Source organism: Crocodylus siamensis, chromosome 2 (assembly GCF_052110815.1).
Source record: "Crocodylus siamensis isolate JL-2025a chromosome 2, ASM5211081v1, whole genome shotgun sequence".
NCBI classification, from domain to species: Eukaryota; Metazoa; Chordata; order Crocodylia; family Crocodylidae; genus Crocodylus; species Crocodylus siamensis.
Window position 1 is genome coordinate 18,256,553 of NC_143396.1, and position 20,034 is coordinate 18,276,586.

General features: G+C 44.0%; 1 protein-coding gene across 1 annotated transcript in view; it reads right to left on the reverse strand.

Moving 5' to 3' along the window:
* Positions 1–1,256: 1,256 nt before the first annotated feature.
* Positions 1,257–20,034, reverse strand: part of POLN (DNA polymerase nu) — a 244,747-nt gene continuing 225,969 nt past the window's right edge. Inside the window, exons 24-25 of the mRNA XM_090035427.1 lie at positions 4,209–4,270; positions 1,257–2,222 (exon numbers count right to left, since the gene is read on the reverse strand). Of these exons, the coding sequence (XP_089891553.1) occupies positions 2,154–2,222; positions 4,209–4,270 (131 nt within the window). The 3' untranslated portion in view covers positions 1,257–2,153. The remainder of the gene's footprint in view (positions 2,223–4,208; positions 4,271–20,034) is intronic.

Below are 20,034 nucleotides of genomic sequence, written 5' to 3' on the forward strand. Positions count from 1 at the left end.
TGATTCATTGAAATTAGTAGAGATATATGTTTGTGCAAGGCTCTGCCAACATAGAAGTAGCCCTTAATGCTTGATTTAATAGTTTTAAATGTGATCACTTATTTCTTGTTAAGATTTAGACTATGCCTGGTGTTAACAACTCCAGCAGTAACATAGAACCTAGCTCAAAAATGTGCATCCCAAGGATATATCTGTATGGCAATAGCACAGAGAGAGCAAGTTCTTAAGGTAGCTGGGCATTAGAAGCAGCAGACCTGTGTTAGCACAGAACATTTGTATAGGATGTTTTGGAAAGGATGATCCTGGCTCAGGCAAGGGGCTGGACTAGGTGGCCTGTGGAGGTCCCTTCCAGCCTGACTTCTCTATGATTCTATGATTCCCCGTGCTAATTAGCTGCCCTGAGAAGTAGGTTCTATTAGCTTGGGCACAATATGCCACACCAATGGGACCACACAGCTTCCAGCCCCCAAAAGAGCTCAAATAGCTATATGTGACATTGCATTGTGCTATGAGGATGCCAAAAATGGCATACAGAGTTAACTGGAGATGCACTGGAAGACTTTAACTGAAACAGACCTTGCTGTTCTATTACCAATTGAATGTTTGACAATTCATTCATAGTGCATCGTGTAAAGTTGTACTGCATATCAAATGTATATAAAAATAATCAATCTGTAACCAGCACAAAGGAGAAGAAAATTGGCACAACTTCTTTCTTGCTGTTGAAAATAAAGAGCCAGATCCTCAGCCTGTGTAAACTGGCAAAGGACCATAAAAGTCAGCAGAGCTGTGCTGATTTACCTCAGCCAAGGATGTGGCCCGTAATTACAGTGTAGAAGGCTCTAACATTGTGTACATGCCAGCTGCTAATTTTAAAACTGCTAGAATCAGTTTTTAGCAACAACTGACTCATTTTGGCTGACAAGTTAAGCATGATTAATATGTAGCAAGATAAAAATGAAAATGAACAGCTTACTATGCATCACAGTTTAATCTTTCTGCACTATGCAAAATGGTTTAATTTTAATGATTCAAAGTAAAACAGCTACAAAAACAAGGGGTTTAAAGCTGAAACGATTGTACTGAAGCTTCAGTCATTTGAGGCCAAATCCTGTGAAGTACTAAGCATATCTTGGAAGACTCCATATATGTCCTCAATTTCCAGTTAGGTTAAAGGGGCTGTAGCTCCCAGAAGAATAAAGAGGGACAAGGCTTTACGTAATGCTGCAATAAACTTCTCATTTATTGAACAGGACCAAATAAAACCAAAATATCAATAACAAAACATTAAAACATAAAAACAAGTCAAACGTACTTTAAACCATAAACAGACTTTATGATAAACAAATACTTATCAATATATCTGTAGCTTAAATAATAAATTAGGCAGATATGTCTGTTACAGTCCCCATTAACACCCTAGCATACGACTGGTTTACTGCATGTAACTTGCATTTAAAGATAACCATGCCTAACCAGAAACAGGGTTTTCAAAAAAGTCTAAAGCATCCAATATCTATTTGTTCTTATTAAAACATTTACAGACAGTTTAAGGTTCAAAAATAATTTGCTTCTGAAGAAAGCTTTCCTAGATCTGTGGAAGATGTCATCAATACTTCATAAACAATTTTGGCTTTGGACATTTGCTCATTTGGGGCCTGTAAGAAACCTGGTAAGAAGCAAATGGACACCTTGCTCAAACATTATCAGCTAGAATGCTGAATGTAATGGCGGAGCAACTACTGATGTATTTAAAACTGTATCGTTGGCAGGATTTTCAGTTATCTTGCATTCATAGAAGCATCTGACAAAATATTTACTGTTAAGCCTGTGTCTACGAATTAGATGAATGTTATGCTCCCTGAAGGGTTAATACTGTCTTGCTTCATTTCTTACATGTAGTAATTTAGCTCTGAACAAAAGCAGCTCCCTGCTGGTTACCTTGGCTAAAAGAATCACAACGAACTGGTAAAATCCAGTTTTATCTTACTGCTGTTGCCTAGGGCTACAGACAAAATGAAGAAAAAAAATTCACATGCAGAGTATTAGGTGCTTATGAAAGATCCTGCAGAGCTGTTGCCTAGTGATTCAGTGAGGAATCAGCATAGGCCAATGAGGTGTGCGGGTATTGAATACGGTCCCTGATGGCTGGTTTACATCTCCCGTAATTCTGTCATACATCCCCATGATTTTCCAGTGGTGAGAATCACTTTCAAGGGGACCTGTCAATAAGATTTAAAAAGAAACAGGTCAATCACATATAGCAAGATTATTATTACTATTGCTTTTCCTAGTAGATGCTGATAAAAATTGAGGCTATAAGCCTAACTCATCTGAAATATCTTAAACCCCTATAACTTGTTTAATTACTGCTGTAATTAATTCCTAACTAAAACGCTATAACCTTTTGGGCTATCCTTTTCCTTTGGACATGCTCATATGTTTCACTGGACTCAAAGAAAACCCCTGAATGTGCAAATGCCCCAAACCAAAACAGTTCTCACATTGTTTTATAGCCCTATTCATAGCAGATGCCAATACTACAGTGTTTATGATCAACAACATTGACAACAATATCAAAAATATACTGTGCTTTATCACGTATTTTTCTTTTTAAATTTAATTTGCAATCACTAGTTCTCTGTTCCAGGAATAAAGGTTTTCTGACATGAAAGCTGTCTCAGTAACAGGGACTGTACATTTTGGAAAAAAGCCACGTCAAAGATAAGGCATCCTTTCTCTCAGCAAAAAAAAAAAGAGGAGTCTCTCTCCACTATGAATGTGTGCACTGTACTTCAGTGACACTTCCTTCTCCGTATTAAATGGATAATCTTCATATTAAAAGACCATTTGGATAACTGTGAAGTAGAAGTTAGGTATGCACATAAGCAGAGCAGAGGCATTTTACAAAAACCGTTAATCATCTTCATCATGCCAATCCCAGGAGCATTATCCTCATTATATGAGGAGATGAAAACAAATCTTAACAACAACACAGATTCTTGTTTTAATGAACTCAGGATTTACTCTACTGAATCCACCACCAAATTTAATATCTGGCCATTGCCACGATCCATATCTGATGATTCAGGTGAGGGTGAAATACCTTCAGAATGCATATAGCCAAATATGCATTCTGCATGGAGAAAAATGTCTTCCTGATCTCCACAGAAGGTTTGTTTAAAATATAGATAATCAATCTCCTCCATATATCTGTAAATGTTATCCTTGGTCATGAAATACTCCTAAGCTTTTAAAAACCCTGCGATCCCTATTGATTTTAAATAGGTTGTTGCAATGAATGGAATATACTGACTATACTATTGTCCAAAGATTGATTTTCTTTCACTGGCTGAAAAGTTACTAGTCATTAACCTTGGAATTTGCAATTCCATTCTAGAATCTGCTGTATTTGATCGGGTCAAAAGTCTGCCTAGTCCGATGTCTTGTCTCTGACAACGTCTATTCCCAGATACTTTACAGAGAGGTGGAATAAACTGTAGTTGGCAGGTGTGGAACATTTTGCTTACATAGGCATTTTCTTAACATCTGCCAGCTAGCAGTAAGCTTATGCCCTGAACATGATTTATACCCTACACTTTTGTAACCAGTTGTTCTCATTATCTGGTTAAGTACCTGCCCTTCTAAATTCTAATAATCTATTTACCAATTATGAACTTGTTAACTTTTAATTTCATTGACTCTCCAAATCCCAACCCTCTTGTCTTTGCATTGAAAAGGGTAACTTAAGTAACTGTGCTGGGGCTTGCTGATCTCTGGCATTTCCCAAGATTTCAGTTATAGTTATGAACTTTTCACTTATGAATTTTGTAACTTTAATATACTTTTAACCTTTTTTATATGCAATTTCTGCAATGTACTAAACCTAGAAAAGAATAATCAAAAACAATTATGAAATGAGTGATAACTGACTCAGTGGCAGCACTATGGAAAAGGATCTTGGGGTTTTGATAGGTCACAAACAACACAAGTAAGCCATGTGACATGGCTAAAAAAAAAAAAAAAAAGGGAGAGAGATTAATGCAATTTTGGGAAGCATCAACATCAGTATTAGATACAAGACATGGGAGGTGATAGTGTTACTATATTCAGCACCGGTTGCACTAAAAGTGATTGACTATACCCCACAGGAGCCAATATGATGGAATCACTAGCATAAATGTAATTCAATTCACAATTTTCCATACCTTCAGTGGCATTTCTAAGGCTTTGATTTGTGGAAGAGATTCCATTGTTCTTTTTACAAGTGCTAAAATACAGTTAAAGAAGGTTAAGTACATACAGCTTTAACATCTTAATTAGAACTTGCATATAGAAAACAAAAATATGTTGCATAATACTTCTTTGCCTAATGCTGCTTAATGTACCCACTCCTAATTGCTCAGATTGTTCTTGTATGTCAAAAAGAAAAAAAAAGTGGAAATCATTATACTGTGAAAGAGATTTGGTACTTTTAAAATAAAAATAATATTCAGTTTATAAGCAATTAATCATTTGAAAGAAAAAATAAAGGAAAATGTTTTAATATGTATAAAGTGTGTAATTTAAAAATATTTTTTGAAACTTGAAACACCAGAAAAATGAAAGGGGGGCACATCTGAGAGACCTTTTACATCAATGTAGAAATGTCCAATTGCTGCAATTCTCAACCCTACAGTTTGGCATGTCTTGCCTGAATAAGTTTGGTAAAATTTTAAATAAGGGAAACTTCTTACAAGGCCTTAAAAACAGGTTCCAAAACAAATCAAACATGACCACTGATCATTAATCAGAAAATCTAAGATAGATTGAAGCTACCTATTGTATGGACTTAAGAGACCAATGACAGATGCACAAGACTCTGTGTGGGATAATTAGACTATTAAGAATCTAAATGCTAATATTTTACTATGGTTTATGAGAACTTAACTGGATAGCTCAGGCTATTAAAGTAACATATCTAAGTGTCAGACTCCAAGACATTTGCTTGAGACCATATGGCAAACGTCTTCTGCTTAACATAATAACTGTCAGCATTTTGTTCAACTCTCTTATAAAACAATTAATTTGCTTTCTACTCATTCAGGGAAAATTTGCTTTTCCAGATCTTGATCAATTATTAATCATCTGATAATGACTCAATGTATTAATGGTGTAACACATTTGTTAACGCTATATTTGATTTTGCCCAGTCCCTAAATCTCAAAGGTTTCATACTGGAAGGAGCTATTCCTCATTACCCAGTCTCAGTAGATTCTTGCTAGACACCAGCAAATCCTCAGTGGCGGTGTGCCAGTTTATGCCAGCTGAGAATCTGACTCTGCATTTTAGATTGTTTATTATATTTATAGATCCTGAAACCTCCTCTGATGTCTTCCATTTTTTAAAATTTTGCCTAATAACTCAACATTGTCTACATGCATCACTTCAGACGACTTCTAGTGAAATATTAACTTATGCTTAAGCTGTTCCCACCATACGCATTTTAACATCTTGCCCTATTACCATCCCTAATCTGAATTTTAAAGACAAGACTCCAGCATGCACAGAAAGTTGCTCCCTGGTTTTTGTTTAGACTGATAAAATGTGCAGTTCAAGGCTCCCGTATACTTAAACATATCTACTGGTTCCTCATTCATTTTGATCGCCTATTTAAAAAGCCTCCAGAGACTGCTTGATCTAAAATCATGGCTTCTGCTTCACTTAATTCTGCTCATCTCTTTTTTGCACTGGCCAAAAAGTCCAACCAGCATTGTAGTAATGCCCTTCACTTAATTTAAAGATATCTTTCTATGTAACTGTTTTATTAAATTAAACACTTAATGTCAGCTGAACTATGTCATTGGGATACAGTGAGATAAGCTTTTGAATACAAGACATTCTTCATCAGGATAAAGCTCGTCTAATTTTAGTCCAACTACATAGTTGGTCCAATAAAAGATGCCAACCTAAGACAGTTTTGCCTATCGCTTAATTTCTAGACAAACACGTCTAAAACATCACTCTTGCACTACTAGGTTCAAGTGTATACAGAGCACATGGAGATGTAGCCTATAGGAAACAGGGTACCCTTTGAGCATTTGTGTTCTACTAGGATCCAGAATCCTTTGCTCCTCTTCTCAGCTCAGGCGTCTAACCGACTGGTGTCGGCAATGACCACTTTTCCCATAGTAACTTAATGGACAGAATGCTTGTCCAGGATGCTGATCACCATAGCCTGCAAGGATTCAAACCCACATCTCTTACTTCCCAGAAGAAAATCGGCTGCAAAGCAGAACTCCTAGCGCTGTTTGTGTGTTTTATGCTAGATGGCTGTCCATTAAAAGCAGCAAAGAGCCTGGCAGCAGGGACCAGAACCCAGATCTTTCCCTCTCCTCCACTGAGTGCCCAAACTATTAGGCTACTGAATCCTGCCCTCTTACCTGTCTTCCTGTTGGCCTCATGAGTCTTCCATTCTTGGTTGCTCAGTTTCCCCAGCTTCACCTGCAAGACTTGAGGATGCTGCCATCCAGACTATTCTATAACCTGATGGTTAGGGCAAGCAATGCGAGTTTGAGTCTCTCCAGCCTGAGGAAGACTTAAACAGGTCTCACACTTTCTTTGGGCTCCACCATTGTGAACGTTGAGCTGCACTCGATGTTGCCGTTGTGAGCCAGGTGTGCTCTGGGCATGACTAACAGATCAGATCCTTCTGGAGACTTGATGCTAGGGAGGTACTTAATCTGGATTTCAACAGAGCTAGGGCAGGAGTTAGATGCCTCAGTTATTGAACTGGATCATTTTAAGTTTTTGAACTAGACCGTTTCTGAGTGTTCTCAAAAGTCCAAACCTAGAGGCCTTTGGATCTTTGAAGACCAAAATATAGGAGGGAGTCACTGAGCATTGTGAGCAGATGCAATGCAAGCTGTCTGAAACTGAGGCCACTTGTACCTGAATTCCTTTTAGGCACCTACAGAACATATCCAGATCTGGTGCTAAAAGACCTAAGCTAAGTAACCATGCAAACATATTGCTATGAAGGCCATTCTTTACCCCCTCTCCTCCCTACTGCACATCACTTCACTTTCCTTATCCTCTCTTTTCAAATGAATACATCTTTCAACCCCTACAGCTTACAGTCCAAAATTACTGAGTATTCATTGATATTTCAGAAACATTAGGCATGTTATGTTGAAAATATTTTATGCTGTCATTATTTGGCAGAGTCTGTGAAAGTGAGATGGTAAGGGGAATAGACCATGAAGGAACTGAAACGTTAACATCTAGTAGGATTTTCTGGTGATGATTAAGATAAATATACTTATTGAAAAATGTATAAATAGGCATAAAGAGAAGGCATGCATGCCTGATGTGGAACAAAAGCTTGTCTATGCCTACTGCACTGAAGAAACTGTTCAAAAGCCTGTATTCATGAGAACGTGAGCCCAGAATTTTACCAAGGCAAGTGAGCCCCATTATGATTGTTGGGTGGTGGCTGTGAAAGTCTCTTTTTTTTGAAAGCTAAATCCTCTCTCTCTTTATTGTGTAGGCCTTCTTTTGAACATGTGCATTTTCCTGTGTAGCTAGCAAGCTTCCCATTAAGTGACTCAAATTTTAGCTAAGTGCTGATTTCATTAAATTTGGATGTAATCCATAACATTTTTATTCCCATCCAATTGTTTTAAAAATCCAAGATACTGTACTTTACACTTGTAATAACCAAAGGCAAAATCTTGACTCCTCAAACTAAGTGAGATTTAGAATAAAATTAACTTTCTTCTCATTGTCCTGTGTGTATGCATGTGGGGGAAGGGGGCTGGTTCTCTCTCACTTGAAACAATTAATTCTGTTTAAAATGTTTTCCCTTTTAAAATATCACACAAGCCTCTACATGGAATCATAGAAAATGAGGGTTGGAAGGGACCTCAGGAGGTCACATCTAGTCCAATCCCTGCTCAAAGCAGGACCAGCTCCAACTAGATCATCCCAATCAGGTTTTGTGGAGCTGGGCCTTAAAAACCTCCAAAGATGCAGATTCCACCACCTCTCTAAGTAACCTGTTCCAGTGCTTCACCCCCCAAAATAGTGAGAAAGATTTTCCTAATATCCAAGATAAACTGCCCTTGCTACAACTTGAGACCATTGCACCTGCCACCACTGAGAACAATTCAGCTCCATCCTCTTTTAAACCCCTCTTCAGGTAGTTGAAGGCTGCTATCAAATCCCCTCTTAGTTTTCTCTTCTGCAGACTAAATAAACTCAGTTCCCTCAGCCTCTCCTCCGAAGTCATGCTCCCCAGCTCCCAAACCATTTTCATTGCCTCCCCTGGACTCTCTCCAATTTATCCACATCCTTTCTATAGTGGGGGGCCCAAAACTGCACACAAGAATGCAGATGTGGCCTCACCAGTGCAGAACAGAGGGGAAAAATCATTTCCCTTGATCCTCTGGCAATGCTGCTGTACTGGTGCATGGGATTCTTCCGTCCTAAGTGCAGGACTTTGCACTTGTCCTTATTGAACCTCATGAGGTTTCTTTTGGCCCAATCTTCCAATTTGTATAGTGCTCTCTGAATCTTAGCTCTACTCTCCAGCATATCTACTACTTCCCCCAGCTTGGTGTTATCTGTGAACTTACTGAGGGTGCATTCCCCACCCCATCTTCCAGATTGTTAATGAAGATATTGAACAAAACTGGCCCCAGGACTGACCCCTGGCACACTCCACTTGATTACTACCCATTGAGCCTGACAGTCCAGCCAGCTTTCTATCCACTTTACAGTCCATTCATCCAATCCATACTTCGTCAGCTTGCTTGCAATAATGCTGTGGGAAACAGTATCAAAAGCCTTACTAAAGTCAAGGTATATTATGTCCACTTCTTTCCCTACATCTGCAAAGCCAGTTATTTCATCATGAAGGCAATCAGGTTGCTCAGGCATGACTTGCCCTTGGTGAATTCATCCTAACTGGGGACGGAGGTGAGGCTGACTGGTCTGTAGTTCCCTGGATACTCCCTTCTTCCCTTTCTTAAAGATGGGCACTATGTTTGCCCTTTTCCAATCATATGGGACCTCTCCTGATCTCCATGCGTTTTCAAAGATAATGGCCAGTCCAATCACATCAGTCAGCCCTCTCAGCACCCTCAGACACTCCATCCAGCCCTACAGACTTGTACACACCCAGCTTTTCTAAATAGTCCCCACCCTGTTCTTTCATCACTGAGGGCTGCTCACCTCCTCCCCAAACTGCTGCCCAGTGTAGTATTCTGGGGAGCTGCCCTTGCCTATGAAGACTAAGATAAAAAAGGCATTGAGCACTTCAGCCTTTTCCTCATCATCTGTCACTAGGTTGCCTCCCCCATTCAGTAAGGGACCCACACTGTCCCTGACCTTCCTCTTGTTGATAACATACTTGTAGAAATCCTTCACATCCCTTGCCAGCTGCAACTCCAATTGTGCTTTGGCCATCCTGACTTCATCCCTGCATGCCTGAGCAGTATTCTTATATTCCTCCCAAGTTGCTTGTGTAAGTGTCCACTTCTTGTAAACTTCCTTTTTGTGTTTAAGATCACCAAAGAGTTCTCTGCTAAGCCAGCCAGTTGCTTGCAACATTTGCTAATCTTCCTGCACATCAGGATATTTTTTCCTGTGCCCTCAGTAAGGTTTCTTTAAAGTTTCTTTAAAGGAGTCCAGCTCTCCTGGACTCCTTTCCCCCTCAGCCTGGCATCCCATACTGGGGCTGACTGCCCAGACCTGTGGATTTTGAAACCCCCTCCAGTCTGACAGCTGGCATTCCCAGGACTTCCAGGATCTCAGATCCCCATCAGCTGGAAGCTTGGAAGCTGAGCATGCCAATGAACCAGACAGATAAGCTGGCAAGAAACCCAGTAGATGGTGACCAGTGATGGTGACCTTGAGAGTTTTTAACACTGAAACCAAACCATCTCTGCAGAAAGTTCTGGTTTTGCCAGATTCGCATTCTCCAATAGAAACCCGTTGTGCTGAAGAACTTCCCATTAGTTCTACTGCTATCTTCACTGGTTTTTGAGTTGGAGAATTAATGCTGAGTGTATGCCATGTTTTAGCTGATACAAGGAATTTTCTAAAGAAGCCATAATTTAGGATGGCAAAACATGTTTGCCAAAGTACTCCCTAGTTTGGATCCTGAACTCGAGACTAGGTTAGACACAAGAGAGATTCTGCTGGTGAGTGGACAACTATACAGCACATGCTCACAATACCGAGGAACTGTTCATTCTTGTCAAAAAAATGTTTTCCTCACAAATTCAAGTACGGCAGGTAGCTAGGGTATAATATCATATACTGCAGATACTCTTAGCCAAGTTACAAGAAAAATCAGCTGCTATATATGCCTCTCTCAGCAGGACACAAAGTAGGTTCCAAATTAGCTGCTGGCTAAAACACAACGATGTGCTGTTATGGTAGACAATCAAAAACCATGTTCATCTACAACCCATATATACCAAATATGGACCACCCCTGCTGCCTCTAATGCGCTCTGAAAAGACATAAAACTGTTTGGACCAGAGCCAAGGTACCATGACAGACTAAGGAACACTTAAATAAATAAAGGCATGACAACTGAGAGGCATTCATGGACAGAGAAGGTCTGCAGAGATGCAGGCTTAACTTCAGACTCAAAAAGGTAAATGGGATGAGTGGAACAAATCTAAGCGGACACGGACAGAACAAGGTAAGAGGATGTTAGCATATCCGCACAGGGTACCACCTGATCCCCTGGTTCTCACTTGCCATGACTTCAACCTTATTAAAGAAACGGGGAGGGAAGAGGTGTTGCAATGATTAGTATCCGCAGAAGGACCACGCTTGATCTATTTCATAATCCAGGTGCTTTTTTATTCTTTCTTTTACAAAGAACCAGATGGGCGGCAGCAGCTGGACAGGGTTGTTCCTGGGATCCCCCCAGTGCTCCGAAGAGGATCCCTGGCAATAGGGATCAATAGGTACAGTAGTGAGAATAAGTGTCTCACCTGCTTACAGCTGTGTCGCCCAGTCAGTCCCCACAGGGTCCCATCTGAGTCCTCCACCCTGAGTAGGGTGTCTCCGGGCTTCCCCATCTTATCCAAGTCCTTGCCAGCTCCCCATAATCAAAAGAAAGTAAAAGGGAGGAAAAGGGTTTGCTTTCTTCTCTGGGGTCTCAGATGCCCACTGCCAATTACCTCATTAGCAGCTTGTTATGGGCGACGCCCAGCCTCTTTTGCCACATACAGTGCCAGCGTGCAGGTTGAGGAGTTCACCTGCGGCCAGGTTCCTAGACCTTGGCCCCAGCTTCCCTTTCCCCTGGAGTTTTGGGTGCTTTGCAGGGTCTCTTCAGGGGTCTGGGCTGGTGACCCCCTGCCCCCTTTGGCTTTCAAGTTGCCTCATCGTGTCCCCCCGCAGCTTCTTCCCATGCCACAGCTCTGTGCCTCCCCAGACTCACCACCATTCCCGCGGACTCCTGGTAGGTGGTGAGCATGTGCTTGCCGGTCCCAGGCTCCAGGGTCCCTTGGCTCATGCTGATCCTCCATCGTGGATCCCTCCTTTTGGATCCTTCTCCCAGAGAGTCCCCCCGCAGCTCCTCTCTTGTCCTGTAGTACCTGAAGGCAACTTTCCCTAGGCATCGTCCTCTTGGCTCGCCGCGGGCATGGGGCATCTCTTCATCCCGCTGGGCCATAATCACTACCAGCTGCAAGATTTCTCAAGCAAGAGGGCTTCAGTTGGGAACCCAGTTACAGAGGAAATTAATTTAGGTTTTTGTTATTTTAGCCCTTTTCTCTCTTTGCTTGTAATGTTTCCATGGATAAATAAATTATACCCTGTTCTGAACAAGTTGTTGGTCTCAGTTCCTGAAGAAGATGCTAGAAGGAGGATTAGATGGAAGCAATGTTGTTGGGAAACCGGTGCTGGTAACCTTGTGGTTCCATCAGACGTGGCAGGAATATCAGGATTACAGTCCAAGATGAGAATAAAAACTGGCTTATCCCTTGGAGTAGGGCCCATGGTGAGACAAGGAGCACTCTGGTGCAGCTGACCCACAAACTTGAACAATGGCATCCCAAAATAGAGAGCTTCAGTAATAGATTTTCAAAAGCTATGATTGACTCTGCCTTGAACTAGCTAAAATATTGCTGTTAGGCTTGGAAGAGTCAGATAAAGGAGACTCAGATCATTGTTTGACGAGTGACATGCTCCATCTTAAACACTGAAAATTTTTACTGAGGGAAAAAAAAGGAAATGTAATCTTATTTAAGTGTATGGCTTAAAAAGCCTTAGAGTGGATTATGTATTTCACGGGAGGGGGAAGGCAGGTTAGGACGTTGGTGCAATTCTCATGCTCTAATTACTACAGCCTTAGAAGAGTGTAGAGCAGGGGTGCTGCGCCTCTGCTCTGCGGAGCCGTTCATCTGGCCTGCAGCACTCCCCATGGGTCAAGAAATTTGGTGGTGAGAGAGCAGTGGCCATTAATAGAGTCACCCTCCCCCCTGCCAAACTCCCAAACCTAACCCCCACCCATCAGAGCCAAACCACACCCACTTCTCCCTGCAAAACCTAACTGGGGCCAGGCCAGGCCCTCTTCTCCCCAGATCACACCCCCTTCCCCTGGGGGGTCCGGTGGGGCTGGACCATGTCACCTTTCCCCTGTGGGGCTGGGTTGGGGTTAGGTCACACTCCCTTACCCCCGTGGGGTCATGTCATGTTCCTCCCCTTCCCTTTGCCTTCCTCACCCGCACCCCTGAATGGCCAGGTGAAGCCCCTTTCCCCCTGCAGAGCTGGGTTGACCCCCTCCTCTCCTCCACTTGGCCAGGTGTCCACTATGCCGGCTCTGGGCACTGGATCAAAACTACCACCTGGCCTGAGGCTAGACCAGGCACTGCCCAGCCAGCCCACTGGGAAAAAACATTGAGCACCCCGGTGTAGACAGTTATAGTATCATAGCCTGGGGATTTTTAAAAGGAAGTTAGATGAGCACCTTGCCGGTGTTAGAAATATTATTAAAAATGCATTATCAATAAGTCTTGTTAAAACAGTGCAGCTATCAGCCCTCCCTGGTGAAAGAACTGGGAGAGCTACTGAGAGCTCTTTGTATTAAGGTATCACTCCCTCTTTGTTTTGCAAAGTTACTATCTCTTTGTTACAGTAAAGCATATACTCCTCAGCTTTTCTCATGCAGATAAGAGTAGATTGCAGTTCTAGCCTTGAAGCAAGGAAAATTCAGACTTTTGTAACCTCAGGTACTGTCTGCCCATGCGTAATGAATTAATACATATAAGCCTATCCGCCCCGCATACTTAAGTAGTTAATTATAATACACATGCGACACATGATTTGACGTATTCACATACATGTTTGTATGAATCGGAAATGAGTTGTAAAAGTTCCTCCTTCTGCACACGTGGTCAGGAGAGAGGGGATAAAGCCAGCTGGGCAGTTTCCCTCGGGGGCAGCAGAGTGTTTGATCTTTTGTCTCTCTCCCTGACCCTATTTGCAAATATATACCTTTCGTGTTGCTAATAGAGTGTGTCTGTGGCTGAAGGTTTTTTTTCGCCTCCCGAGAAACGAACCGCGATTTTTACATCAATAATTGGCGCCCAACGTGGGGCTTCTCGAGGACTACCCCGGAATTCAGTGACGGAGCGCCTCCGGTACCAGGGGAAGTGCGCACCGAGCCGACTTTGGATTCGCCCCTGGAATTTGAGGTTTAAGTCCGAATATCCGGGAAGTTAAAGGAAGTATCCCATGTAAATTCTGAGTTTCTGGAGAGGCAGACACACTTTGGAATTTGGATCGAGATCTCTGGGGTATCTGAGTGAGTATACGAATTCCCTTTGCCCAATCTGGTGTACGGATCTAAACAAAGGATGTGTAAGTTTGCTGAGAAATTCTAGGCTCAGCTCTCATTGTAAATCATCTGTTGTTGAGATCTTTTTGGTATTTGGTGTGCCTTGGGCGCATTTTTGTGGGCAAATGGGTACGAGTAGCTCTCGTGTAGAAAACAATATTGATACCCCTCTAAAAGTCTTATTACGTCATTTTAATAAATTTGCAAAGCCGGCCGATTATGGAATAAAAATGAAAAAAGGTGATTTAACTAAGTTTTGTCAACTCGAGTGGCCAACATTTGGGGTCCACTGGACCCCGAAAGGATCCTTTGTGCTGAAAGAAGTGATAGCTATCCATGAAATTGTTATGCAGAATGGGTATTGGAATCAGTTTCCTTATATTGATTGTTGGTTGTAGGTGGTTCAAAATCAGCCACCTTGGATTAAGAATTACTTAGTAAAGTCTCATGTGATGCTTGTTAAGAAAAAGACTCGGGGGGGGGGCCTGTACTTCCTGAGTCTAATGAGGGGGGGAATTCTGAATTGGCTGAGTACCGGACCCGCGCTCCGGTTGCCCTGTCGGGTAGCGAAGATGAGTCAGATGCCTCCTCGGGGTCCAGTCCTTCTGCACCACTGCCCCCTCCCTTAGAGAGACCACCACCGACATACCAATGCATACCTAATGAGTTAGAGCGTGAGCCTCAGCCAAGTGCCTCATCTGAATCAGGAAATAAGGGTTATTATTTGCGCAAGCCTGTAGAGTCACAGCCGGTGTTGAACTGTCCGATGCAAGAGGTTATTGGGGAAGGAGGCACTGCAACTTTTGTCTACACCCCATTTAGCACTTCAGATTTATTTAACTGGAAGAATCAGAGCCCCTCTTTTCGTGAAGACCCTGAAAAGATGAGGGACCTGTTCCGATCTATTGGGCAGACTCATCGACCCACTTGGGCTGATGTCCAGATGATGCTCCAGACCCTCCTAACCCCGGAGGAGAGGAGATTAGTGTTGGGGACAGCGGAACGTATTGCGGTGGCTAGAGTTGAGTCAGAAGGTGCTGCTAGTCGTACTCTGCGTGATACCTGCCCTGTAGAGGAGCCAAGATGGGATAATCATACTGCAGAGGGCAGAGAGCTAAGTGAACGGTATCTGGGAATTATAGTGGAAGCAATGGGAAAGGCAGTGCCTCGGGTTACCAATCTGTCTAAATTGTATGAGGTGAGACAAGGAAGAGAGGAGGATCCCTCAGCTTTCCTTGGGAGGCTGTATGAGGCGTTTCGCAGGTTTTCGGATCTGGATCCAGAAGCCCCGGATAACCAGCGCATGGTAAATCTTATGTTTATTGGTCAATCTGCTGCTGATATCCGTAAGAAGTTACAGAAAACTGAGGGAGGTGCTGGGAAACCGATTTCAGAGCTGGTGGAAATTGCATATAAGGTGTATGGGAATCGTGAGCAAGTGCAGGAGCGCAAGGAGGATAAAAAGGCTCAGCGACAGATGGCAGCACTAGCAGCCGCTATAACTGGAGGGAACCCTGGAAAGGCTGGGATACAGAAGAGGAAGGGAGAAAGAGTGGGATGTTTGTGCTTATTGCAAAGAGAAAGGACACTGGAAGAGGGAATGCCCGACGTTGAAGGAGAAGAGAGAGGGGGAACCGAGAGGTCACCTCATGCGGGCAGAAGACAAGGGTGAGGATTCAGAATGAAGGGGACAGGGATCTAAGACCACTACCCTTCGGGTTGGAGCCCGAGAAGATCCCATGGTAACCATTAGGGTTGGTGGCAAAAACTTTGAAGCCTTGATGGATACTGGGGCTACATTTTCAATGATTCCAGAAAAACCCCCCTGTGCAGGAACTAGTGAACAGCATGTACTTGTGGAAGGGATTGAGGGAATGCAAACCCGACTCCCTGTTTGTAAACCACTCCTCACCAAGGTGGGGGACCATTTGCTCGAGCACTCCTTTGTGTATTCTCCAAGTTGCCCAGTTGCACTCCTTGGGCGGGACTTACTCACAAAATTGCAAGCTGAGATCTTTTTCAGAGACGATCAGATGGTGGTCCAGCTACCTGTCAAGCAGAGCTCGAACTATCAGATGGCTCTCCTGGAGGACCGATGCCCTGCAGTAAGTCCAGAAGATCACATGATTGGAGTAGACCCCTCGGCATGGGCTGATGGAACCCCTGCGCGAGCTAAGTTCGTCTCCCCGGTAAGGATCGTACTCAAGGATGGGGAGGGGCCCGTTCGGGTAAAGCAGTACCCACTTAGCCGAGCGGCCAGAGCTGGACTCAAGCCGTTAATAGAGAAATACAAGAGGTACGGATGGCTAGTGGAAGGGTCCTCACCCTATAACACCCCCATCCTTGGAGTGCCGAAGGCAGATGGGGTCTCATACAGGCTGGTCCAAGACCTACGAGCTGTAAATAAGAAGGTCCTTTCAGATCATCCTGTAGTCCCGAACCCTCACACGATTTTGACACAAGTACCGGGGGAAGCTAAGATATTTTCAGTGCTAGATTTGAAAGATGCTTTCTTCTCTATTCCCCTTCACCGAGAGAGTCAAAAATTGTTTGCTTTTGAATGGGAGGATCCAGATACTTTCCATAAAGCCCAACTCATGTGGACAGTTCTTCCACAAGGATTTATAGCAGCCCCCCATATTTTCGGACTTGCCCTTCAGAAGGACTTGGGGGAATGGAAGGGATCACACCCCGCAGTGACTCTCCTCCAGTATGTGGATGACCTGCTAGTTGCAAGCCCAAACTTGCAGCTCTGCGAGGAAGCCACCAGGTCACTCCTAAACACTCTGGGGAAAAAAGGATATAAAGTCTCTAGAGAGAAAGCCCAAATATGTCAGCCTAAAGTCACATTTTTGGGATATAAGCTCTCAAAAGGAGTCAGAGCCCTGAGTGCAGATCGCATACAGGCGATTCAAGGTCTAACCCCACCTAAGTCACCCAAGGAGCTGCGGGCATTCCTAGGGCTAACTGGGTTCTGTCGACTATGGATACCAGATTACGGTGGGAAGGCTAGACCACTGTACGAATCCCTGACTAAGGAGAGTCTCACTAAATGGAAATGGAATAAAGAAATGCAGCATGCTTTTGATCTGCTGAAGGCAGCATTAACCCAGCCCCCTGCCTTAGCCATCCCAAACAGTAAAACGCCATATCGACTGTATGTTCATGAGAATCGAGAGGTTGCATCAGGGGTGCTGACACAGCCATCGGGCCCAACCTGGAGACCCGTGGGATATTATTCAAAGGTTCTAGATCCAGTTGCACTCGGGTGGCCAGCCTGTCTTCGGGCTGTGGCAGCCACAGCAGTGGTTGTTGAAGAAGCCCAGAAGATAGTCATGGGTGCGGATATGGAAATACTCACTCCTCATGGAGTTCCCCAGATCCTAGGGACTGAGGGAGGGAAATTTCTTAACCCCTCCAGACAATCACGGTATGAGATATTTTTGCTCTCTAATCCAGGACTTACTTTCAAACATACTACAGCCTTAAACCCTGCAACCTTGCTGCCGGAGCCAGGGCAACCGACGCATGACTGCCTTGAGGTCCTGAATCAGACCACGCAGGTGCGACCTGATCTTGCTGAGGACCCAATTGAAGATCCAGATGTTGAATACTTTGTGGACGGCTCCAGCTCTGTCATCGATGGGAAAAGACGAACAGGATGTGCAGTGGTAACCTTGGATAAGGTAGTATGGAGGGAGTCATTGCCGAGCTCATGGTCGGCACAGGCCGCGGAACTCACTGCGCTCACCCGAGCATTACAGCTGGGGACAGACCAACGGGTTAATATATACACTGACTCTCGCTATGCTTTTTCTACAGTCCATGCGCACGGACTATTGTGGAAAGAAAGGGGTTTCATTACTGCCTCTGGGAATAAGATTGCTAATGGCCCCCAGATTATCAAACTACTAGAGGCACTCCACCAGCCTAAAGAGGTAGCAGTCATTCATGTGCGGGCCCATGGGAAGGCTGCTGAGAAAAAGCATAAGCTTGGAAATGCAAAGGCTGATGCAGCAGCAAAGGAAGCTGCATTTATTGGGGGAGAAGCAGAAGAGGTATCCAAGCAGGCCATGTCCCATGCCATATGGCCATACGTTCAGGATTTAGTCCCACAGTATTCCCCTGAAGAAGATAAATTTGCACAGAAAGCTTGTGCAGAAAAGAACTCCCAGGGGTGGTGGATAGTACCAGGAGGGAAAGTCATGATACCCAGGGCATTGCTTCGGGAGGTGCTGCAACAGCTCCATGCAAGAACCCATATGGGAGGTTTGGCCATGGGTGATCTAGTGATCCGCCAAGCAGTAGCCCCAGGGCTATATGTAGAAGCTCAGCGCATTGCTACCAAGTGCATTACATGCCAGAAAGTAAACCCTCGAAGGAAACCCCCTGTGCCAATGGGAGGTAGACCCTGGGCAGCGTACCCTGGACAGGCATGGCAGATTGATTTTGCCGAGCTCCCACGGTCCGGACATCACGGGTTTTTACTTGTCATGGTAGACCAGCTCTCTGGTTGGGTCGAGGCTTGGCCCACCAGGACTGCCACTGCAGCTACAGTAGTGAAGTATTTGTTACAGGAGATCATTCCCCGGTATTCCCTGCCTGAGTCCATCAAGTCGGATCAAGGACAACACTTTGTGGGAAAAGTGGTTCAAGAAGTCGCACAAGCTCTCAAGGTTACTTGGAAACTACACACACCATGGAGACCACAGAGTTCAGGACAAGTGGAACGCACGAATAGGACTTTAAAGACTTTGCTCACCAAAATCTGTATTGAAACACGCCTTAAGTGGCCTCAAGCATTGCCGCTAGCTCTTACTTGCATTCGAAACACTCCCCGACGGGGCCTCAAATTGACCCCATATGAAATTATGTTTGGCAAGCCGCCTCGAGTCTTACCTCCTGGGATGCGAGAAAATGTAACTTTTGAATTAGGTAATAGTGAGCTTCATATGTATGTTATTGCCTTGCAGTCTGTCTTGTTTTCTCTTCACAGGTATGCAGCCTCCTTTCAGCGTCTGCCTTTAGATGTACCGGTACATGACTTCTCCCCGGGAGACTGGGTCTTGGTGCAGCGGTGGAAAAAGGAGCCTTTGACTGAGAGGTGGAGTGGCCCTTTCCAGGTACTTCTAACAACCCACACCGCTGTAAAGATTACTGGCCATGATCGTTGGATACACCATACCTGTGTGAAGCGACATCCACGAGCATTAGAGGACATCAACTCCCGAGACGAACTCACTCCGGAAGCTGAGTCGTCTTCGGAACAAGAAGCCAGCAAGTGGAGCTGTGAACCTACTGGTGATCTCCAAGTGCGCCCGAGACGGCTTAATCAAAGCTCAGAAAATTAGACAAGAAAGTAAAAGGGAAAATATGGTGGGAATCTTAATGTGCCTTGTTGTTATCTGCATAATGAAAGGAGCAGAATTGAGCAGCCTTAACCGCTGGCTCATACCCTCGCTTTCTCAAATTGCTCCCCCAGGGACAAATTTTTATGTTGATATGATGGAAAGAATTGCAGGTACTTTTAATCTTACCAACTGCTGGGCCTGTGGGGGGCTCCAAGAGGCCAGAGAACAGTGGCCTTGGAGGGCTTTTCCTTTGGCCCCAAAATGGTTGGTCAGTGACAAGGCAGATGTTAAGAGTACTGGTCAAGAATGGGATGAAAACCGCAGCTGGGATCTTTCCCAAGTGGCATTAGGAGAGTACTGTATTAGCAGTAATGGTACGGGGAGAAGTTTGGGACATAGTCAGTGTACATGGACATTGAAATGGGCCCAAATATGCACCAAGTATGCTGATCAATGGAATTCTGCTGTTAGCATCCCAATCTCCCCGCAGTTGCAACAGACCAAAAAGACAAGAATAGTACCTTTCGATTCTAACCCTACCAGATGTCAGGCATATGAAAAGGCCCGAGGTGAACGATTTACCTATGTCTATAGTTGGAAATGGGTACACCTGAATGGCATGGTGGCAAAGTTTAATACATATTGGAGTGCCTTAAATGACACAAATGAAATAACCAAGTGCGAGTATAGGGATAAAGATGGCGTATGGAAATGTCAGTTTAAACGGAGTAACTATTACACTGACCCTTTAGGGCAGACGGGCAACAAATACTATCCCCTTCTTTTCCACAGCCGTAACCCCCTAGCCTTGGGAGGGGAAAACAGGGCCCTGAAAGGACATTA